Genomic DNA, 24,400 nt, shown 5'->3' with positions numbered 1-24,400 from the left:
AAAGGAGAGAGAGAAAAGAAAGACTATGCTCAGGAACAGTCTAATCCCAGCGCCACTCATGAAATGAAATTCTGAATTTGGAAGGTTCACCTCACCGGTGAGATGCCCACCACAGAAGAATGGCTGAGGAAGCGATGGCTTTCCGCAGAGCGGGACGTGTGTTGTCACTGCAATGGGGGAGGGCACAGCCATGCACTGGCACTAATGTCCGTGCAGGGACTGCCCGGACACACAGTCCAGGAGTCCCATCAGCATTGTTCATCGCTCTACTCACCTCCTAGGAGTGTCCCACCCCCACAACGGGGGTTCGATAAGTATTTACTTAACACAAACGGAAAGAACCACATGTAATATAGCACAATCTCACTTTGGCAAAAAGCGAAACAAAATAAGTCCTATAGCCCTGGCCAGTGTTTCTCAGTCATTAGAGCGTTGGTCCCTGCACAGAAGGGTCTTGGGTTCAATTTCGAGTCAAGGGCACATACCTGGGTTGCAGGTTTGATCCCTAGCCCTGGTCAGGGAGTGTTCAGGAGACAACTAATCAATGTGTTTCTCTCTCTCTCTCTCTCTCTCTCTCTCTTCCCACCCCCCCTTCTCTCTCCACCCCCCCTTCCCCCATCTCACCTCTTTCTTACTCTCTCTAAAAAAATCAATGGAAAAAAGTCCTTGGGAGAGGATTAACAACAGCAACAACAAAATAAAGTGAATAAATAAATCTTATAAATGTGACGACCTCCACTCTGACATGTGTTTGCACATTTCTATTACTTGTAAATTTTTTTTAAAAAATGTATTTAGTAACAAGCATGAAAAAAATATATATATAGTCCTCAGAAACACCTCAGAATCAATAGAACTGCAGGTTAGGGTCCGCAGGGTCTCAGGAATTCTGTCAGCATCGGAGAGGAATCCTGTCTGCGTGGCTGGGCCGCCCACACCAAAGCGGAGGGAGGATGGCTGAGCCAGCCAGGGAAGAGGGACCCGGGAACATTCACCTGAGGGGGACGAGCGCTGGGTGAGCCCACCTCAGGAGCACTGGGGTCCCTGGGACTCTCGGTTTGGGTTTTCTCAAAAGAGAGAGCGGTCAGTCTGAAATGCCGGGCCCCCTTCTGGAGCCAGATCGTGGCACCAGGGCCCTGGAGGGCCTGTGAGCAGCAGCTGGGGAGGAGTCTCTGCTCAGAGCAGCAGCTGGGGAGGAGTCTCTGCTCAGAGCAGCAGCTGGGGAGGAGTCTCTGCTCAGAGCAGCAGCTGGGGAGGAGTCTCTGCTGGGCAGAGGAAGGGCTGAGTTGTGTCTCCAAAGCAGGAGACAGACAAGCTGAACAGAGCAGCGGGGGAGGTTTGGGGCAGTGTGGGATCCAGGAGCCAGCAAAGCCACTTAACAACACAGGCGCAGCCTGCAGGCCTGCATTCCTGAAGTCACCAGCCTCCCCGGGGCCAGTGGGAGGGGACCAGCGCTTTCTCGGAATCAAAAGCACCTGTGGAGCAAGGGGGGGTGGTGGCCAGTGTCACGTTGGAGGCCTGGGAAAGTGGGGAGGTGGCTTTGTGCTAAATTCCTCTTCACGTTAGACCAGGCTGTTGGCTTTCCCTTGGTTTTCAAGGGCCAGCTCTTTAGTGGAGCATTTGCTGATTTTTCTTAGAGAGAGATTTCTCTCTCAGCTGCCCACAGCCCTGGGGGCATAGTTCTATTATGGAGATTTTTCTTTTCTTTTTTTGTTTGACAGGAGCTTCTCAGGACAGGAATGTTTTCTTCATTTAATAAGCCTGTCAAATTGAGTACTGGGTATGGTTCTAGTTATTTTATTTCCCCAACTATGAAGGTGGTATTCTATTCTCAATAGGTTGTATTCAGTGAATGAAAATACATCACTTGCCCTATTCTCATAATGATGCCTTCCACCAAATTCCAGCAAATACTGATTAAGTAACTGCTACCTGTCAGTAACTCGGTATTTACTCCTGCTTTCATGGAGCTTACAGTCTGTCAGCCTCCTGGGGATTCAGGAATTGGATATGAAATTTTGAAACCAGGTCATGTGGGATGACAGAGGACGCCTCAAACCCCTGTGCTGTATTCACATCTGGCCTCTCTGTGCTTCCTTATATGTCACTTTTTGGGCTACCCCAGTCTCATTACAAACTTATCACTTCTTTACTATTTTCAACCCCCCCCCCCTCTTGCATTTCCCTTTGGCCTAAAAACATTATCAAAATACCTGTCATTTGATGAACACCCTATCTTTACTATCCACGAAACACTTGCTTTTATTCTATTTCCTCTCTCATCCACTTCGGCTTCTTGAAAAAGCCGTCTATACTCCATTTGTCACCTCCCATTCACATCTCTGGGACTGTTTCTGCCCAAGGTCACTGATGCTCTCGTGGTCTTGTAGTTCACTCCTCCTAATCCTGCTGTGACTTCTGAACCTAACGGCTACTTTCTTCTTAAAAGTCTTCCTTGGGGATTGGAGACACTGTCACTCCTGGCTCCCCTCCTTCCTCTCTGAGTGCTCCCTCTCAGGTGCCTTGGCTTCCTTATTCTGCCTACTCTTGCTTTATCTCAGAGTTCCAGGCCTGGACCTCTAATCTTCTTCCTCCACGCACTCTCCTCGGGTAATGGCGTCAGCTTCCTTAGAGTCAGCAGCCAACTTCTCCGTCTTCTCTTCGCTCCAGACCTCTCCCTTTACCTCAAATGCCACCGAGCCTGATCTGAGCTCATCAACCGGACGCAATGTCCTTCTCGCAAGTCCTGCTGCTCCCCTGGTGCTCACCCAGTGGAAACTTAGACACAATCCTTTCCCCTTCCACTTGCCATTGGTGACATAGACCGGTATGCTCCAGCCCCCAATCCTCAGACCTATCGTCCTATCAGTCTTCACTTCGACTGCCTCGATGGCCTTCCAACCAGGCGGCCCCTCCTGCCCACTGCCCAACACACAATCAGAGAGATTTCTTAAATCGTAAATCTGGCCATAACCCTTCTCTGCTGAAAACCCTTCACTGGCCCCGCAAGGCCTCTGTGAATTGTACAGCGGCAGCCATGAGCCACATCCCACTATTTATGTCTGCTGACTTTGCCTACAGAGTTGGTTAAAGAGCCGAGTTTTCAAGCGTCTGAATACCGTAGGAGGGTGCTCTGACTACCATCCAGTTCTAGCATCCCCCACGACTGGCCATCCCTCCAGGCAGCCCCCACCCTTTCCAGGACTCTCGAGGTCCTGTAGGCATCCTGATCTCATGGATCAAGTGCTGACGGGACCTGCCCGCCTTGCTAATCTCATTTCATGCTTTTAACTTAGGCCCACTGGTGCCAAGGTTCATGCTTACCCACCACACTAACAACGTCACTTCTCTGAATCCCTGGGCTTATGAAATGTGAGAGGCTGATGGGATCCTAAGTGGAGCAACAGACTCTAATTACAAGGAAGGGGTGTGTGTGAATGGGTGTGGGCGAAAGGGGGCAGGGAAACAAAACAGTGAGGAAAGGTAATCACGTGGGAAGCACATTCAAAGATTGGCTCTCCATGTATTTTGGTACCAGGCTCAGGGCAGTAAAGTAATAGATGTTTCCAATCCCTAGGTTTTGTTTTTTAATCCATATATTTTTTAAATATGTTTTTTTATTGATTGCAGACAGGGGGATTGAGAGGGGGAAAGGGAGAAGGAGAGGGAGAGGGAGAAGGAGATAGAAACATCAATGATGAGAGAGAATCATTGACCAGCTGCCTCCTGCATGGCCCCTTACTGGGGATTGAGCCTGCAACCTGGGCATGTGCCCTGACCTGGATTCAAACCGTGACCTCCCAGTTTATGGGTCGATGCTCAACCACTGAACCATACGGGCCAACCACTGAGCCATACGGGCCAGGCAATTCCTATGCTGCTTTTCATCTGTGTAACCTTGGCACACTTCTTGACTCTTAGTGGTATTAAACAAATGACTGTTGGATAATACATTTTTTGTGGAAGTTTACAAAATTCTGAATGTCTGATCATACACCATGACCAAGTAGGATTTATTCCAGGAATGCAAGGATGGTACAATATCCGCAAATCAAAATTCTGAATGTCTTACTCCTCCCGAACCACAGTTTCTCTCTTTTGATTTTTCACTTTCAGTGAAGGTACATGCATGGTATACCCAGGATAGCACTTTCAGTGTACCCAAATCATCCTTATACCAAAGAGAGAAAATACAAAAGAATGCAAGCCAGGGCTCAAAATAGTAAACCCAGAAAGAAAGGATTCTATAGGAAAATAAAAGTGTTTTCTCCTTCCTTTACTTTTCTACTACTTAAACACAATTTAAGTCCATTACGTCGAGATAAATGATATCGTTGCTAAGACTAATGGCATAGGAGCTCTGCATAAACAGCGAGGAGCTGTAATTTCTAAGGACTGTGCAGGCATCTCCCTTGTCCATGCCACGGATTTAAGTGGCCTGGTTGGGCACCGCCTCCACCATCGTGATCCTCCTTCAGCCTGTGATGCCACTTTGGGCACACCCCTTGCATTTCTCACACAGAATCTCCCAACACACAGAGACCAGAGAGCAGCGAGGCCGACTTAAAAGCCATCTGAAAAAACCTGTAAAATGCAGATTCCTAGGCACTCTCATTCTGAGATCATAGGGTGGGGCCAAGGCACCCACATTTTTAAAAAAATATATTTTTTATTAATTTTTTACAGAGAGGAAGAGAGAGAGAGAAACATCGATGTGAGAGAATCATTGATCAGCTGCCTCTTGCACACCTCCTACTGGGGATGTGCCCACAACCAAGGTACATGCCCTTGACCAGAATCGAACCCGGGACTCTTCAGTCTGCAGGCCAACGCTCTAGCCACTGAGCCAAACCGGTTTCGGCCACCCACATTTTAAACCCATTTTCCTGAGGGTTCTAAAGTAGACCACCACCATACTCAGACACTGAGAAATACTGTCATAAAAAAAACGAGTAATTTGGAACATAAAAGATTTTCACCTTGGGTGCCATCACTTGCTTTCAGGCATGGTCCAATTCTGTCATGACTGCCTTCACAGTCCCTACTGATAAGTATTTTTTTTTTTAATTAAATGTCACGAAAACTTGACTCTCTTCCTCCTAATGGCAGCTACCACATCCTCACGGAAATAGTGCCTAGGAAACCTATTTCAGTAGGTACTTATTTCTGTGACTGAAGCAGCGAAGCACCTGAAATACATATTATGCAACTCGGCCTCAGTCCTACCCTCATTAAAAGGATCCTGATGTCTTAGGGCCTTGGTTTTTTTTTTTTTCTTCACAGCAGGTTGGCAGGCATTCAAGTATGCTGTAATTCGGTACTGCGGCTCACTTTACTTTAAGCAGTTCATCTCAATTCTGTTCATTATGTTACGAGGCCCTCGGCACCCAGGTGCCAAGTGTCTTCCCCTGGACAGAAGCATGGCAGACAGAGTTCTGCTTGGCACGGCCTGACGAATTTTGGGAGGCGTTGTCATGCCTCGGCGGAGCACCAGTCGGGTTGTAATTTGCCTTAATTGTTCTTCCCACAAACAGCAACAGCGATGACTTCTAGGTCATTGCTGGGCCCTCAAAGAAGGATTCCTCCACAGCCACTGCAGAAACCAAAACACTTCCTGCAGCTATCTTCCTCAGGATTGGACCGCAAAGAATTCTGAGTTCTGGCCATTTAGTGTACTGGTGGGGTAGACAGTGTTTAATGGGTTAAGTCATACATTTGCCTAAGTATCTGTGTGTGCAGATTAGAAACACGGGAATAACTCAGAGAAATCACTGGCCTCCCATAAAACAGTGCTCTCTACGCATAATTTGTTCCACCTGCCATGTTTACAAGGCACCCCAAGGAGAACGAGCTTAAAGCCCAGCAACCCATCTGCCTCCCAGTTCTAAGGGGGCAATTATTGCCTCAACTAAGTGAAGAGGAATGCGCAGCACGCTGCTAGCCGTGTCAGGTGACTGATGTATGTGACTGACGTACTCACCCAGGTCATCAGCTTTTCTTATAATGGCTGGAGCCCTGGTACAATGACAAACACAATTAACCAATGAGAGAGAGAGAGAGAGAGAGATGGACAGAGACTTAGATGCAATGGGCCACACGCGGGACACAAGTCATAAATATGGATTTTATCACTTCTCATGGGAATGTTAAAACAAGAAACACGGGCAGGGAGTTCTAGGGGGAAAAGACAGAGGAAATTTGTGCCAAAACATTGGTTAAAAATTGATTAAACATAAAGGATAAGACATAAAAGCAAGTATTTTGTTGCTGTTAACTATATTTCCTTATGCTTGTATATTCTTTTTTTTTAAAGAAAGTGTTAGTTAATATTTACTAAAAATGTATGTTTTATTGCTACGTACACAAAATAGGGCCTGGCCTCCAATATGTACACTATCAATTTAACTGTACCCAACTAAGGACTCCGTGACTAAGCTGAATACCAGCTGTAAGCAGTAGACTTTTCATAGAATGGTGTTTGAGTACATTGCAGAACACACACACACACACACACACACACACTCACACACACACACACACACACATCTTCAGAGAAATCCTGCTCATAAGAAGCTATTAAAAGAAGAGCTCTTTGGGGACACACCCCAAATGAATTGCAAAAGGTCACACACAACTCCTTCCTGAAATGAGATAAGATACAACATACAAATTAGCATATAGAATATCAAGTCATTAAAAGTTCCTTGTCAAGGTTCCCATGGGAAGGAAGTGGCATGCGGGAAGGAACAGAGAAAAGTAAAAATGGACAGGCCACTTGGAAAACAATTTCCCCGTTTTTCAATGTCACTGGTCTGTAAGATGAAGAGAAAAGTGTGAGGGTGAGGGTGGAGAGCAAACCCATTATCATGATTTTTTTCCTTATTAACACAGAGCCAGACTCTCAAAAGAGAGGATAATCCTTTATATTAAATAAACTAAACTTTGTGTCAACTCCCTGGTATCCTTCTTTGAATAGCTGAGTATCTTAGAATATAGGATGCTCTTAAACAATGAATGAAATGCCTTTGACGCAGATTTGCGGAAGGAGTCTCTCGTTTGCAGTCCTTGAAAGGTAAGTTTCACATTCAATTGCTTCTCCCCCTGATTCCGCATGGCCCCTTTCCCGTTAGCGAGGGTGATGATTTATGTAGGGGACAAGCTAATGCAGAATGACCGCTGTAAACTCACAAAGCTATGGTGGTACCAGACACCTCTCAAAGATCCCAGTATCCTTCTAGCAGAGGATGGCTTTTGCAATGTGTGCATGTTCCCTGGTCTCTGACTTAACTGCCATGATGAAGTAACCAGCACATAGACTGGCCTCAGTGGCTGGATTAAAACCAGCTACTCCCATCTGCTGGCTGGGCTGTTTCGTATTTTCTACTCCACCGCCTGCCGCTTTAATGCTCCCCACAGTACCAACCCATTTATTTCCCATCCACCGGCGGACCTCCCGTAGCATCATTAACACGCCCCCCAAGGCCTTGCTCCTGTCCATTTCAGTCGGAGCAGCACTCAGCGTCCTCGTGGGGTCTGTCAGGGCCCTGCAGGGAAGGCAGGCAAAGAAGGAAAAAGCACCAGCCCAAACCTTGGGGAGTCACCCCCACAGGAGGAGGAGGCCCAGGGGCGAAGGGGGTCCCATCAGGAGACAGGATAGAGGCTGACGATGGAGAGGCAGCTTTACAGACACCCATCATTAGAGGCTTCCGCCACTCAATTCTCAGCTAGTTAGTGGCAGAAGGATCAATACCTGCTTTCGATTTTCATGTACGGCATTATGGCCTTCGTGGGAGACCGGTCCCCTGGGGAGGAGGGGTGATCTTGGAGAGAGTGATTCACGACCCAAAGTCATAAGGTTATTGGTTTGTCAAATGAATTTTTCTAAAATATATTTGGAGTTCCGCCTTGACCAGCTTTTCACTTTTTTTTTCTTTTCTTTTTTTTTTCTTCCTGATAACTCTACTCACCCTGAAGTCAGTTAGAGACAATGATGAGGGGGAGAGAATATCGGTAATAAGTGTGGAACCGAGTTATGTAAACAAAGCCACGTCAGTTTGAAATGCTATCCCCTGGTGATTCCTGAGCTCCAAATGGAGCAAAAGTAAACAGCATTACATTCTGCAAACACGATTCCAGTTCTGAGGGTCTGAACTGCTCCAGCTGGTCAGCTGTCTTCCTTATCATGCAGACCCATCAGTGATTTCCATTTTAATCTAGATTCATACCATTCCAATAGCCATAAATATTAAAATGTAACACTTGGACAGAATTTTCTTTCAGAACCAAGCAGATAACCTAAGGCTTTACAAAGGAAAAAAAAAAATTAGGCAGTACAGTATTTCTACTATACAAGTTACAGGTGGAATTCTTTTGGTAAGTATATAATAAATCCAAAGTCGCGTTTTAAAATCCCTGAAAAAAAAAATGTAGTTTACCAATACTAAATATAATGAAATATTACAGCCTGCTAAATTAGGGCATTAATCACAGGATCTTGATTCACATATCTCTTCTAACAATAGCGTAATCTTCAAATGACATTTTCCCTAAAAGTCCTAAAAATGATCCACTGTGAATGATCCATTTTTCATGAATCGTAAGATAGTCACTCGTGTAATTTTTACCCAAATTCCTAATACTTCGGAGATAATTCAAATCCTTCCAAGTCTGTGCTTCTGTGAGTAAGTATAATAGGCTCTGTCCAGTGACTATGGTGGCACCTTCTAGAGCTATGAAGGGATTTGTACGTTTACCAATATGCTCAGAACTTGATCCCTAGATCTTCCCATCAAGAACCATCACTTGTGAAGCACCTCTGTGCGCCAGGCACTGAGCTAAGAGTACATGCAGGTATGTGGTTTCACTCAACCTCACAGCCACTCTACAAGGTGGGTATTACCATCCCACTTTATGGATGTTAACAACTAAGGTTTAAAGAGCGTAAGCAACTTGCCCAAGGGCACACAGCTTGTAAACGGCGAAACGGCCAGGGATCCCGCACACAGGCCTGAAAGATTACAAAGCTTGTCCTCTTCCCCTCCGTCAAAACTCCAGGCCAGGCCTGGGTCCTGGGAATAGAAACCTGGGTCCTGAGGTTCAGGAGTTGCTTTATCTTTGGGGATACCGCCAATAGGAGTCCGCAGGCTTAGGAAGGTTGTTAGTGTAAAAATGCAAGCGGATATGTTCTCCAGATTTAACAAAGGAATACATTTCTTTTTATTTTTAGTCTATTTCCCCCCATTGATTTCAGAGAGAGTGGAAAGGTGAAAGGGAGGGGGAGGGAGAGGGGGAGAATGGGGGAGAGAGAGAGAGAAAGAGAGAGAGAGAGAGAGAGAGAGAGAGAGAGAGAGAGAGAGAGAGGAACATTGATTGGATGCCTCAAACGGGGCCAGGGATGAAACCTGCAACCCTGGGATGTGTCATGACCCAGAATGGGACTGAGACCTTCTTGTGCACGGGATGGATGAGTTTCCAGCCCACTGAGCCACATGGGCTGGGCAACAAAGGAATACACTCTTAAGCAGTCATGGGAACAAGAAATTAGAGTTTGCATTGTAAATTATCAACTAAAATAACATAAAAACAGGTATGAAATTCCATTGGGTTGAACCACATGGAACTGCTGTATTTGTGGGTCAAATGGCCAAAAAGGTGCAACCATTGCCAATTCATCCCAATAACAGAAATCTAGTTCTAGGCTCTCAGGGCCCAGTCCTGGTCCATTCTCCATGTACCTGCAGTGCACACATTTCATACTCCTGGTTCATTCACCATGTACCTGCAGTGCACACATTTCACACTTCTGGCCCATTCTCCATGTACCTGCAATGCACACATTCCATACTCCTGGCCCATTCCCCATGTACCCGCAGTGCACACATTTCATACCCCTGGTCCATTCTCCATGTACCTGCAATGCACACATTTCATACTCCTGGCCCATTCTCCATGTACCTGCAATGCACACATTCCATACTCCTGGTCCATTCTCCATGTACCTGCAGTGCACACATTTCATACCCCTGGTCCAATCCCCATATACCCGCAGCGCACACATTTCATACCCCTGGTCCATTCCCCATGTACCTGCAGTGCACACATTTCATACTCCTGGTTCATTCACCATGTACCTGCAGTGCACACATTTCATACCCCTGGTCCATTCTCCATGTACCTGCAGTGCACACATTTCATACCCCTGGTCCATTCTCCATGTACCTGCAGTGTACACATTTCACACTCCTGGTCCATTCCCCATGTACCTGCAGTGCACACATTTCACACTTCTGGCCCATTCGCCATGTACCTGCAGTGCACACATTCCATACTCCTGGCCCATTCCCCATGTACCTGCAGTGCACACATTCCATACCCCTGGTCCATTCCCCATGTACCTGCAGTGCACACATTTCACACTTCTGGCCCATTCGCCATGTACCTGCAGTGCACACATTCCATACTCCTGGCCCATTCCCCATGTACCTGCAGTGCACACATTCCATACCCCTGGTCCATTCTCCATGTACCTGCAGTGCACACATTCCATACCCCTGGCCCATTCCCCATGTACCTGCAGTGCACACATTTCATACTCCTGGTCCATTCCCCATGTACCTGCAGTGCACACATTCCATACCCCTGGCCCATTCCCCATGTACCTGCAGTGCACACATTTCATACTCCTGGTCCATTCCCCATGTACCTGCAGTGCACACATTTCATACTCCTGGTCCATTCTCCATGTACCTGCAGTGCACACATTTCATACTCCTGGTCCATTCCCATGTACCTGCAGTGCACACATTTCATACTCCTGGTCCATTCTCCATGTACCTGCAGTGCACACATTTCATACCCCTGGTCCATTCTCCATGTACCTGCAGTGTACACATTTCACACTCCTGGTCCATTCCCCATGTACCTGCAGTGCACACATTTCATACCCCTGGTCCAATCCCCATGTACCCGCAGTGCACACATTTCATACTCCTGGTCCATTCTCCATGTACCTGCAGTGCACACATTTCATACCCCTGGTCCATTCTCCATGTACCTGCAGTGCACACATTTCACACTTCTGGCCCATTCCCCATGTACCTGCAGTGCACACATTTCATACCCCTGGTCCAATCCCCATGTACCCGCAGTGCACACATTTCATACTCCTGGTCCATTCTCCATGTACCTGCAGTGCACACATTTCATACCCCTGGTCCATTCTCCATGTACCTGCAATGCACACATTTCATACCCCTGGTCCATTCTCCATGTACCTGCAGTGCACACATTTCATACTCCTGGTCCATTCTCCATGTACCTGCAGTGTACACATTTCACACTCCTGGTCCATTCCCCATGTACCTGCAGTGCACACATTTCATACCCCTGGTCCATTCCCCATGTACCTGCAGTGCACACATTTCATACCCCTGGCCCATTCCCCATGTACCTGCAGTGCACACATTCCCCATGTACCTGCAGTGCACACATTCCATACCCCTGGCCCATTCCCCATGTACCTGCAGTGCACACATTCTCCATGTATCTGCAGTGCACACGTTCCGTACTGTACCTGAGCAGAAGCTGTTGCTACTAATGGTGCGCCCTGAGCGCCCGGAGCTGCTGTGGTTGAACTCTCTGCTCTCCTCCTCAGAGAAGGGAGACTCGGAGGCGGGGGACACTTTGTGCTGCTGCTGGGGCAGGTGGGGCCGGAGAATCAGACGGGGGATCCGGCTTCGGGAAAGCTCCTTCTCACGATGCACTCTCTGCTTCTCAAAACCGGACAGCGAAAAGAAAAAAAAGGAAACTCGTTTCCCCGGCTGACCTCCAGGCTCTTCCTTCTGGGCTCAGTTCCTAAGAAATCACATTTCTGAAAACCGGCTCTTCATAGTCCTTATCTCAGCTGCTGAGAGGAATTCCAAAGCGCTTCCACTGAGCTATCCCTCCTCGTCTCCTGCAGAGCACACACCCCAGCACAGATGTGCACCCACACACACAACCATGTACGCTTCCACCACTGGCAGGTATGTATCTGACTCACCTTCCCCCTGGCTTTTCCTGTCACCTTCAAGCTTGGGACTGTCTCAGAGGCTTTTTGTGACTCTCAGCACACCACTTGATTTCCTCCGGACTTCCATTTTGCTGTCCCTGAATCAGCAGTGACAGCGTGACTTCTGCCATCCTACCTCCTCCCGCAGACCCCTGTACCTGGAGCAGTTCCCTCCTGCTAGGTCCCGCAGCCTTATCTCCCAACCCCTCCTCATCCAGCCAGGCTCTTCATTATTCATTAATAGCCTGGCACGCGAGGCCAGTTGCCAACAGACAAGCAAACAAAAATCCAATACTCTGTAAGATGGCTCCACCTTTTACACCACGGTCAGCTTTTGTTTTCCCACAGGAAGAGATTTTTCTGTCTCCTTCAAAAAACACAGCATCAAATACAGAGGACCATGCCTTGGTTTTAAAAAAAAAAAAAAAAAAAAAAAAAAAAAAAAAAAAAAAAAAAAAAAGCATTAAAAAGTAATATCCTGGCAATGTCTTTCCCATTTTAAGGTGCCTTCCCGGCCATTAGTTCATCTGTTCCTTATCACAGACAGAACCGGGCCACAGAGAGAACACTCATGTATCTCCCTATTTACAGATGAGAAAACTGAGGCTCAAAGAGGTCAATACAGATGCCTGGCCAACCTAGGGCATCGTCTAGAAGCAGAACGGGCGTCTGAAGTCACCACCACCCTCCGCCTTATCAAAATGGATTCCTAGGAAGAGCTCTTGGCAAAAAGAAAAAGAAAAAAGAAAAAAAAAAAAGCAAAGCCAGGGCTCCCTCTGACCTCTGCCACTGAAAACAGGCTGTGGATTAGGTAACAAGCCCTCTTTCCAAACATGACCTCTTGCTCCTCTCCACGCTGCTTACGGGGCAGGGTCGCTGCCAAAGCCAGCACCTCCGGGGGCCCGCCCAGGGCAGGAGCCGCGGGGAAAGCGGGAACCTCTGAGGTCGCCCCAGCACCCAGGGCACCCAGAGCACCCAGCCCGCCCAGGGGCGCGGGCCCCACCCCGTCTCCTCCGCATCCCCTCTGCACACCAGCCCCCGCAGCAGGCAGCACCCTGCGGACCCCGGACCGCAGCCCGGGCGCTCCCAGGCTGTCCTTCTGGCTCACCCTCCAATACACCCAACACCCAACGGGTTTCCCCCGCAGCACACACGCACACCCCGGATGGCGATGGAGAGCTAGATGGCAAAGCCTCGATTTCGGGAGCTGGGATGCACCCTCCAAAGGCAATCTCGTTCCCTCTCCTGTCAACCCCCCCTCCCCCAAACCCCTTCCTCCAGGGCCATCTCCCCATCTCATCACCTGGGCAAATGCCCCCCACACACCCGCCCCCCGTCTCCCCAGCGTCCCACCCACCACCCCTAGTCCCTTTTTGCCCCGACTCTAAAGGCTTACCCTCCTTGCCCCCCTAACCTCCATCCCCCCCCCCCCCCCGAGCTCACCCCTGGCCGCTCCTCGCCCCGCAGCGGCCACCCACCCGCTCCACCCGCGCCCTCCTTACCTTGGGCTCCCGGAGGGGTCCCATCGCGCTGCCGCCCGCCCGCTCCTGGCGCCGCCGCTGCCGCTGCCGCCGCCGGGGGAGGCACCTGCGCGGGGCAGGGGCGCGGTGAGCGGGGCAGGGGCGCGGGGAGCGGCGGGTGCGGGGCGGGCTCTGCGGGGCGGACGCCGCAGCCTCTGCCGCCGCCGCGGTGCGCGCTCCGCTCCCCGGGCGCCCGGCCGCCGGCCCCGCCCCGCCCCGGCCGGACACGTGGTGCCGCCGCCGCGGCCGCCCCGGGGCGCCGCCCCCTCCCTCTCCCACCCCCCCCCCCCCCCCGCACCTGCCGGCCCCGCCCGCCACCCCCCTCCCCCGCTGTCTCCGCGGCCCCGCCCGCCCTCTCTGCGGACCCGGACCCGAGCGGGGTGGGGGCAGGCGGGGCTCCGGACTTCTGCTTCTGGGAGGAGCCCGGCGGCACCCTCCTCTGGGCACCGGGGATCCGGGCGGATGGCTCTGCACGTCGGGTGGGGGAGCGGAGATAAGCTGCGACCTCACTGCGGGCCAAATGGAGGAGGGGGAAGTTGTCCCCCGAGTCAGCATCCAGCTCCCCACAATTACCTCGCCCGCAGAGAGAGAGAGAGAGAGAGAGAGAGAGAGAGAGAGAGAGAGAGAGAGAGAGAGAGAGAGAGAGCCAGGGCGGGTCCCTCTCCACCGGGCCCCAGCCAAGCGAACGCTGCAGAGCTGACACGGCTGCTGGGATCCGGGGTCCCAAGGGCTGCGAGTCTCCTTGGGGGGTTTGCATGGGAACGTCCTTGGCTGGGCAGCGCCCCAGCCCCAGGCAAAGAAGGACAAGGTGGTGCTTGCGGGCCCAGGGAGCATCCTTTCCTCCAACTCTGCCCGCAGCCGCCAGGAGGCAGCCCAGGGCCACGGCTACAGGAAGGTCACTGCCCTTGACCTCAGAAAGCCGGGGTCAAGGCACCACCCCACTCCCTTTGATACCTTCATGCCTAAAATCCTTGACCAACTCTGAATACGTGATGTCTGAACCTTGACCTTGTTGGTCTTCAGATATGCCTCGTGAAATTGTGGGATAACAACAACAACAACAACAACAACGACAACAATAATAGTAATATCTTCCTCAAAGGATAGCTCTGAGGATTCGATGAAGAATACAAAAGAGCTGTGCCCAACTGACAGAACTTTCCAAAGGGCAGTTACGTCCCCTCCAAGGTGTCTGTTCAATATTTGTCTCTTCCATGGCTGGCAGAATAATCATTTGTGAGGCAAATTTACTCAAAAAAGCTCCGGAAGCTATGCAACAGAGGCCTTAGAAATAGGCCCCATCAGCTGGATCATGGGCCTGGGTTGATTTTTTTACCCTGGGTATACTTAAACCTTGTCCGCTGATGGAACTCCATCACCAGATATTATAAATTTATTCAGAATTGGAGAGTATTGTATTAGAAATTTATTAAGAATTGGAGAGTATTGTAAGTAGCAGTGTGGGCGGGGGACAGACCGATCCTTACAGCCAAGTGTCTGTCCTTCATGGGAGGACTATGGTCCATAAAAGTCCTATCTGAATCTCCAACATCCCCCATATGTCTGTCCTCCCCACAGCATTTTTCTCAGCCCTCAACTGTCAAGTTTACAGAAGTCCAGTATGAGTCTAGAGAGAGCCTCAGATGATTCGTGGAATCAATGGCCTTCTTACTATCCCCCCCCAAAGAAATTCTACTTCATACATCTTCATGCCTTTTTAACCTACTTCGCTCTCTTAAGTAGTGAGTTTGATAATCCTAGAATTCTTTATCTGGGGGGAAGGGGTAGATGAATTAATTAATACTTTCTATCGCTATCTCAGATAATGGACTTCAGAAAAGCTATGGTCCATAATGATTCCTGCAGTTTATTATTTCCAAAATTATGAGCCTGAGGACATATACTGTTGACAGGAATGAACTGCTAATGTCAGCAGGTGCTTCTGAGTTCCTTACTGAGAACTGAAAATGGAGTCTGCGGGCCTCATAGCAGAATCATCCTCCACTGAGCTAGCCAGTTGGAACCAGAGAGTCATTTTTCACTTCTTCTCCCTTCCAAGGTCCACATGGCATAAACCACGAGTGATCTCCACGCTACTCTGGTGATAATGCCTTGAATCTGATCACTTCCGCCCACGGATCGACTGCATTATCTTCAGCTTAAGTCTCAGCCACAAACGTTCTGGATTACTGCAAGAGTGGTCTAACTAGCTGAAACCGGTTTAGCTCAGTGGACAGAAAGGTTCAATTCCGGTCAAGGGCATGTACCTTGGTTGCCTGTGTGTGAGCGCGCACGCGCAACAGGCAGCTGATCGATGTTTCTCTCTCATCGATGTTTCTAACTCTCTACCCCTCTCTCTTCCTCTCTGTGAAGAATCCATAAATATATATATATATATATATATATATATATATATATATATATATATATATATATATATATTTTTTTTTTTTTTTTTTTTTTTTTTTTTTTTTTAAAGAGTGATCTCACTAAAATTGTCTTGCTTCCAATTTGGCCTCATTCCTTTCTTGCCAGTTTTTCATTTTTGCACACGGTCTTTCTGAAAGGCCAAATGGAGACATGCTTCTTCATTAAAGCCCGCTAATGATCTCCCAGATGTCCTCTGAGGGACATTCAGGCTCCTCAATGTGGCACAGTGATCTATCTAGCCTTGTTTACCTCCTCAATCTCTTTTCTTGCCCCGCCTTTCTCTCCTGCCAGGCATCCTTTCCCCTTCCTTTCCTCCTTCACTACTCCCTCCGTCCACAATGGATGACCCCCCCCCCCAAACTGTGGAATGTTGTTTTCTGGAAGTATAACGCTCTCTTTTTCTCTAGACTCTTGTATATGCCGGTCCCTTTGTCTAGAGCAACTCTTGCACCCCACCCACACATCCTCCTCAACTCCAAGCGAGACAGGAAGTCCCATTTCCGAGACAGCTTCTCCCAGGAAACCTCCCCCGACCCCCCAAGAAGGGTCAGATTCCCCCCACCCCCACCCCCTACATACTAGGACACCTGGATTTGTTTTACCCCCAGAGGAACTGCTTTGCTCTTGCATTCAGAATTCCCTATTTTTTTTTTTGGTCTTCACCAGGGATTGTAGGCTGGGCCTAGTACAGGTCCTGTCTCACAGTAGGCGCTCAGTAGATTGCAGCCCAATGAATGAGTGAATTCTGGAACCCCATCAGGGGCCTGTCAGTACAGCAGAAAGAACCAGAGACAAATTTCTGTTCTGAAAATGACGCAGGGAAAAGAGCGGCCTCCATTATGTCTTTGTATTTGATGAAGAGGTGGTTGCCTAAAAAAAAAAAAATCCAACATGTGTTCCGTGAAAGCTTTTCCTGCCGAAGTGCAGGCAGTGAGAGAGGCTGGGCGGGGAGAGGCTCCCTCTCGTCACCATAGCAACCCTGCTGCGGAGGGAAAGGCTGATGAGTTAGTGCTCACATGCCTCCTAGCTCTGTACTTTTTGGAGCCCGAGCCTGTTTTTCCACTGTTCTTAAAGGCAAGTTTTTACAAACGATAGCATCTCGATGTTGCCTCTAATTTCATTTTGTTTCCCGTGTCACGAAGAGAAATGCCTTACAACGTTTGGATTGCACCATCAAAGAGATAGAATCTAATACGGTACATTATATTCATCTTTCATCTGCTTCAAAATAGACCCATGCATCATTTCCAGTTCCTACTTACGTACTTATTTTACGGTCTGGCTTTGTAATTTTGCGGCTTTTCCCTTTAGACATGAATGCCATGCTGGTTTTTTAAAGAAAAATATCAGCTGCTTTAGAAGGCTAGAACCGACCCTCCCAAGATTATAGGCAGCATTCCTGTCAGGCCTGGGGAGGGACAGGGCATTGCAGATTTGGGGGGGAAGAGAAATGTACCTCCACATCAATATGCCTCCAAACCTAGTATGAATTATTTGGTTCTTTGTGGATGTGACATTTGTGATTCAATGGCCCCTACCTTTCCTCTGCCCACAACTTTGTCTGTTTTTTAGAGCTCTTTCACATCTATCATCTTCTCGGAGGCTCACAAGGATCCTGTGAGGTGGCTGTGGCCACCCCCTGACACCAGGTAAGCGCTAAAGGACAGGCTTCTATGGACAGGAACCCCTGCTCCCCACCAAGGCTGCAAACTTCCCAGAAAAGACAACACACACACACACTGCCCAAGAGAAGATGTCTGCACCGCACAAGCAAGACAGCTCGTGGTCCCCACGGCCGCTCTGCCTGGGCTCCTCACCTCAGTACGCCGGGGGCTGACACCGCTCCACCTCCTAATCCCATCAGCTGTGCGAGCAAGCGCTGCCTTCTGGCCCCGGGGCTGGGCGATCTGCACAGCAACAAGGAGCAGCTGACGTGCTCTGCAACACGTCACCGAGAAAAGAAACTGCATTCTGGGCATCCTGGGATTTTTTTTTTTTTTTTTTTTTTTTTTTTGTAGGGTGCACACCCATGTTTTTCTTAAGCAGGGAGAGAGCCCATTTTCCCACAGGAGCCTGTGTGAAAGATCAACCCTTCTCTTCCTGTATGTGTGTTATTGTTTCTATATGTTTCCCAATAATTTTGATGTTGGGAGACTATAATGAGTAGAATTCTGCAAGATCACTCCCCTGACCAGAGGCCCAGGCTGTAGCTGGGGTAGAGAAGGGGAGTGGGTAACCTGAGGCAAGGTGGGCTGGAACATTCCAAGGGTTTGGAGTGTGTCCATTTTATCTTTCTTCTGCAAGTGAGTTTTTTAGTCGCAGGCATGAAGGGCAAGTCCACGTGAGGAGGCAGAGGTTGGGGGCTGGGGGCTTTAAAGATTGGTAAGGACGCAGTCTTCTGCTTGCCTGACAGGGGAGCCGACGTGAGGTATCCTCTCAGAATGCCGTCGGCTGTTTGTGAGCTTTGGCCCATTTGTGAGGATAGAGAAAGAGACTAGTAGCCAAAGACATGCGTGTGGTGATGGAACCAATTGGGGGACACATGGCTGGATAAGTCATTGACGTATTGGGATAGAAGATGAGAATGACTGCAATGAAGATGCTCTGGAAAGGATGAGTGTAAAGGTTGCCATCGAGATAGGAGAAATGGAGTCTTGACATTTACCTAATGAGATGCTTCAACTGACTCGCCAAGACAGGCAGATGGGTGGGCCTTCCAGACTCACGGAAAGGGCAAAGGATGTTGCCTGTAAGCAGTCACAGAAAGGCCTACGTCTGGGGGCTGAATTCTGAGCCTGAGAGAAAAGCACCTTCCTTTCCCAAGGGACTGAGGTCAGAAAGTATGAGAAGGACAGGGCAGTTGAAAGCTGCCTGACCACAGCGCGTAGCTCCCTAGAGAGAGAAGTTGAGGAATGAGGGCTGGACTCTTCTCAGCTGTTGCAGGGGCAGAGCAAGTGGTCCAGGCCAGAGGCTCTGAGGGATTCATTCAGCACCCATAGCAGCCTAGGTCTAGACAAGAAATTGACCACCTGGGTTCCCAGGAAGCAACTCTGTGACTGGATTTTAATTACATTAAAATAAAGGAATCTGTTCTCCATCATATCGTTTATTTCTGCAATTGTGTGTTTGTTTTCCCTTCAACTTTCTGGTGAACATGCTTTGGAATTTCTTAAAAAAATAATAATAATAAATCTGCTTTTTTATTTCTGCAAAAAGATGGGGAGGAAGAAAGAGGGGGATTTTGAGATTGCCTGTTCAAAGGACAGGAGTAGTAAGTATTGCAAAATGGGGCACTGAGTAGAGGCCAACTGCCATAAGCCAGCTACAGGAACCCCGGGGAAACCCTGGACATGCCGCACTGGCTGGACAGGCGTGGTAGCGGGTGGGGGGTGGGGGTGGGGTGGGGTGGGGTGGAGGATTGACACCTGCATTTGTGAAAATGAAGTTTTGAATGCTGCTTTATTTCTACCTCCTGGGCACTCTTGTGAATCATTTTCCTTCATCGCCTGACATCTCCTGACTTAGTAAAGACAGCACTTGCTCTGTAGTTGTAGCTCTTCTCCAATCTGGCGCAGAAAAGTCCGTAGGAAAAATAAACCCAGAATTTGGGAATCTGGCCTTTGTTGTTTTGTCTGTTCATGTGTCCTCTCCAGCTATTTATAAAATGCTGGTTAATCAAAAAGGGGGGTGAGAAGCACTTTTTTTTTTTTTTTTTTAAAAAAGGTAACTTTCACAGTATCTTTTTAAAGGTACTAAAACTGCATCATCAAAGTTTTGGGGGAAAATATTACTCATCATTCTGTCACCCTAACATCAATGGCCCATAGCCTTTCCGTTAGCGTTTTTGTGTACCTGCTTTCAGGCTTATCTTTCAGTGCAGCGCTGTTAAAATGAGAATAAAATTCTAAATGACATTGGAGGGCATTTGAGGCCTCCTGATCCCATCACACTTGGCTATCTCTGGGTGGCTGTGGCCGGCTCCCATGTTCATTGTTTCCCCAGAAGTTACCACCTCTGTTCTCAGAGTGGGCGCTAACCTTGGATACGAGCCACTCAGTCCTCAGCCCTGCAGACAGACTGACTGCTGGGGCTACTGAAAAGAAACTCAAAGCTCAAGGATAGCTTCCCAGGTCCCTGGCCCTGCTGGCAACGGGACCATCCAAAAGTGTCGGGAAAAGCTACCGGAAATATGGTGGAGAATTGGCAAATCCAAGGCTGGATAAATGATCTCAACTCAGAAGCTGGTAGGAAATACACCTCCGCCCCTTTTTATCAGAAGCCCAGCTACTGGTTTGCATAATGCAATGTGGATTCAAAAGTCTGCAAAGAGATCTGTGATGGGAAGGAAAAAAAAAAAGTAGTTTAATAAAGGACATGGATTCTCAAGAGCCAGACGCATGGTGAGTCCCTCTTTACCTCTTTCTGGCTGTGCAAACCTAGGGAAGATACTTAACCCCTCTAGGACCCAGCATGTGATACTTGTATGTTGGAAGGAAAGGGAGGGAGGGAGAGAGGGAGGAAGGGAGAAAGCTAAGTTTGCACCAGTTAATGATTTAGGTAGATTAACTTCTCCGATTCTCATTTTCTCAACTATAAAATGGGTTTAATAATAATAGTTCATAATACTGATGTAAGGATTTGATAAAAATACACGCATAACCTACCAATTATGTCTGACACATTGATAGAATTTAACCTATGTCCATTCTCCCTCAGGATCACCAGCATTTGCTGCCCCCTACTTGTGATTTCACATTCTCCTCTTCCTAAAGATCTTAATTTTTAAACTTCCATTAAATGTAAATTGTAAGGTGGTGTTGGTTTTTTTTCAGGTGACTTATGAGATATAAAGAAACTGAACTTCTTATTAGAAAATACATTGATAGGACTTTCTTCCCAAAGGTAGATTAAAAGGTAAAAGTCCTGATAAATGTCCTGATACCTACAATTCATTCATTCATTCAATCATTCATTCATTCATCAATGTTTATTTTGTTCCTACTCTGAATTAGGCACTGGACCAGGCTCTGGTTCCAGAGAATTCTAAGTGGAACAGTGTTTCCTGTCCTCCAGTATCTCAGTCTAACAGGGGCATGGGCATGAGCATCACTACACACCATGACATGTTAGTGGCATGGCAGACAAATGTTCTGGGAGCTTGATAATTTCCAAATTAGACTGGGATCAGAGGCTTTCAGGGGTGAGCTTTGAGGTGAATTTCGAAGGATAAATTGGTCCTATTATACTTTTGGCCCCTTCAGAGTTCCTTTCTCATCTCTCCCCTTTCTTCTCTCTCCTTCCTCTCCTTCCCCCACCCCCAGTCTTTCTACTCTGAGAAACTTCTGCTGCTCTACCCACTGCTCCACAATTTCTTTCTTTCTTTCTTTGTTTTTTTTTTTGTTTGTTTTGTTTTACATTTTACTTTTCAATTACAGTTTGCATTCACTATTATTTTGTATTACTTCCAGTGGTACAGCACGGTGGAGTGACGATCACACACTTTACAAAGTGGGCCACAGATAACTCCACAATAGACTGATACAGAGAGAACCTTTACCGTCTGACATAACCTTCTGGAAGAAAGGCACTTTGCCTCGGCGTTTTGATTACCTGCGCAGCATCATGCACAGCACCTGGTCCCTCAATCAAAATTTTGTTCACTAGCAACATTATTTAAAATTCCAAGAACATTGCCATACTGCCACCTATTGTTTCATTGGTGTATTATCCTTCTGACAGTCTCTTGGCTTGCAACAAGGTCTTCCCAACAAACCCTAATACTAATAGTGCCTTTATTCAAATGTCCAGAACACACTCAGACTTTAAGGATACACTTCACGTAATATCAATGAACATAATCAATAGTCAGAGGGTATTGGATAATGGGCAGGTGCTCCGAGGTCTGACAGACACCGCTTCCAAATTCTCCTGTTCTCTTTACCTGCTGAACCACGGCAGACAAGCGAGCTAAATCATCTGTATAAGTCATATGGCTAAGTCAAAGTCAGATAGTTCCTACCTAACCTATGATTTAGGTAGAACTATTTCGAAACTTATGATTTATAATGAATAGCTACGTGGGAAAAAGAACCTTACAACCCCGACACTTACAAAATCTTTTTAAACATCCCTGAGAGCAGCCAATGTCCTGATGCTTGAGATCTATTATAAGTATAGAACTGTGACTTCGTTCAAACCAATGTGCTATGTTTCCCATAGTAAACACTTGTAATTTTTACATATCAATTACTCTTTTTTTTTTTATCTGCCAATAGTCCTCTACAGTTCTAAATTCAGAAATTCCCTCTAGTAAAGGGTTGTGAAATGTTACAAATGGGGAATAAATATAGAATTAAGAATCTTCTGTTTTTCGTCCTTAGCTTTTAATTATGCATTAATGGATATCCGAAACATTGTTTTAAAATATGAAGATTGCCGAAACCGGTTTGGCTCAATGGGTAGAGCGTCGGCTTGGGGACTGAAGGGTCCTGGGTTCGATTCCGGTCAAGGGCATGTGCCTTGGTTGCAGGCATATCCCCAGTAGGGGGTGTGCAAGAGGCAGCTGATCGATGACTCTCTCTCATCGATGTTTCTAACTCTCTATCTCTCTCCCTTCCTCTCTGTACAAAATCAATAAAATATATTTTAAAAAAATAAAAAATAAAAATAAAATATGAAGATTATTCATTCCTAAATACAGTGGAGCTGATGCTAGTAATAACGAGGCAGTTTCTGTAATGCTCACCTGAGAACCGCCTTTCCGAGTTATACTTTCACAGCTGCAAATTTTATCCTGTGAATTTCAGACTTTTTATAAATAAGTGACTTTATTTATTCAACAAATATTAATTGAGTTTTCCTTGCTATGCACTAGGACTTCTGGCAAATACTGGAAGAAATCTTAAGTAGTTTGCCTTGGTAGTAAGAAAGGTGAGATTTTAAAAAATTTTACGTTGTGCCTTCGCACGATGCCCTAAGCAGTGTTTGGCCTGTTACATGGCCAATTATCAGAAGGTTAGGATGATGAACTCCAACTAAATATTAAGCGATGAGCACTCTTTTGGGGCAAGTTCAAAAGAATAAAATAAAACATGATCATTTTTAACACTTACAGGCTCATTTAATATTAATACTTCAATTTCTAGCTTTAAACTCTATTTTTAAGATAAACCAAGAATAAAAATACAGAAATAAACGTGACAAAAGAATCCTATTTATTAATACAGAATCAATGCTGTATTTTTTCTTTATAATTAAGAAATGCAGTACAGCAAAAATTAAGCAAGTCTTTTCCCTGCCGGCTGAATCCCTTGAATTCCTTTTCCACAGGGCACTGCTGTTTCTATAAACATGAAGGACCAAACAGGCACACGACAACCCTTTGACAGTCGGAAATGTACTCACTTCATCATGTTATTTTGCCGTAATAGCTCTGTTATTACACGTTGCTACAGAACAGTCACTTCTCCATAATTGGCAAAGATAGCCAGAAATAATGGTGACTTACAGAGGAGGGTTCAAGCAGAAAATTCTATTTATTTATTTTTTTTTTATCAGAAGGAATATGGCTCTCCTTCAAAACGGAATTTTCTGATGGTCTTTGGCCAGAAGGTAATCTGTCTGTTCTGTGAGTTTTACTACAAAAAAGATTGTGCATTCCTGCGTTGGGGCTTTCATAAAAATGTGCGTCAGACATCCAAGCCCTTCTGAAGCCCTCAGTTCCTGCAACCCGAGTCCACCCTTTCCTTTCCACCGTTGCCATTGAAACTGGAAATGACTGCAGAACACAAATCATATGATAAGTATCGGAGGATTCTTCTGTGTAGCTTTCCAGCATTTCTGCCAAATTCCTTGCTAGAGAGCTGTGTGAGGCTTTTGAATCTGAAACCTTTGAGTGATCCCATTCTTTAGCCAACTGGGTAAGCAGCCCTTCCTCAGGGATTAATAAACATTTCAAGTTCTCTTGCTTATTTGTTGGCCATCTATCTATATCCCAAAATGTTAACCACCACCAGATGCTTCTTCTTTATGGAGTCCCCTCAACGTGGGATACCTACAGTTCTGAATTGCATTCGTATAAATGAGCACTCTTTCCCTAAAATGTTTAATCGCAATGCTATCCCCCACTTAGCTTGAGCCTACGGAAAGACGCTACCTTCGGGTTGGTTTCTCAGTAAACCACAGCATACAAGCTCCCTGTCTTGATCCTCTTGAGGGTACAGTAGGACTGTTTTAGAAGAGATGTGGCAAAGAACCAGCCACACTGTCCTTCAGGCAGACAATGCCATTTGGAGAGTAGCTCTAAGACCCAATGATGAGTGCGAGATGTAGGACAAACTTCCAGCGAGTTAACATCCTCATTTGTAGGCCTGAACTTGTGATTTTCCCACTGACCATGCTT

The 24,400-nt window shown here is 47.2% G+C and overlaps 1 protein-coding gene and 1 long non-coding RNA gene across 7 annotated transcripts in view; one reads left to right on the top strand and one right to left on the bottom strand.

Moving 5' to 3' along the window:
* The window catches only part of SYBU (syntabulin), a 73,098-nt gene extending 59,313 nt beyond the window's left edge, over positions 1 to 13,785 (bottom strand). The window contains exons 1-3 of one of the 6 annotated variants that reach the window (XM_084864460.1): positions 13,552 to 13,665; positions 12,041 to 12,147; positions 11,573 to 11,768 (exon numbers count right to left, since the gene is read on the bottom strand). Coding sequence is in view for 3 of the 6 variants with exons in the window: in XM_084864463.1 (XP_084720589.1) it covers positions 11,573 to 11,771; positions 13,552 to 13,575 (223 nt within the window). In the remaining 3 variants the exon portion in view is untranslated. Of the gene's footprint in view, positions 1 to 11,572; positions 11,854 to 12,040; positions 12,148 to 13,551 lie in introns of all 6 variants that reach the window. The other 5 variants (XM_084864462.1, XM_084864463.1, XM_084864456.1 and 2 more) reach the window with 5 other exon arrangements.
* A 3,254-nt stretch (positions 13,786 to 17,039) lies between these two features.
* On the top strand, positions 17,040 to 19,053 carry LOC311611924. Its single transcript, XR_014793183.1, has 3 exons — positions 17,040 to 17,261; positions 17,572 to 17,648; positions 18,413 to 19,053. It is a non-coding gene; the product is annotated as an uncharacterized lncRNA (long non-coding RNA).
* Positions 19,054 to 24,400: the final 5,347 nt, after the last annotated feature.

This window comes from Pipistrellus hanaki, assembly GCF_964339955.1.
Source record: "Pipistrellus hanaki genome assembly, chromosome: 17".
NCBI classification, from domain to species: Eukaryota; Metazoa; Chordata; class Mammalia; order Chiroptera; family Vespertilionidae; genus Pipistrellus; species Pipistrellus hanaki.
Note: the sequence above shows the minus strand (reverse complement) of the source record. Positions and strands in the feature narration are given on the sequence as shown.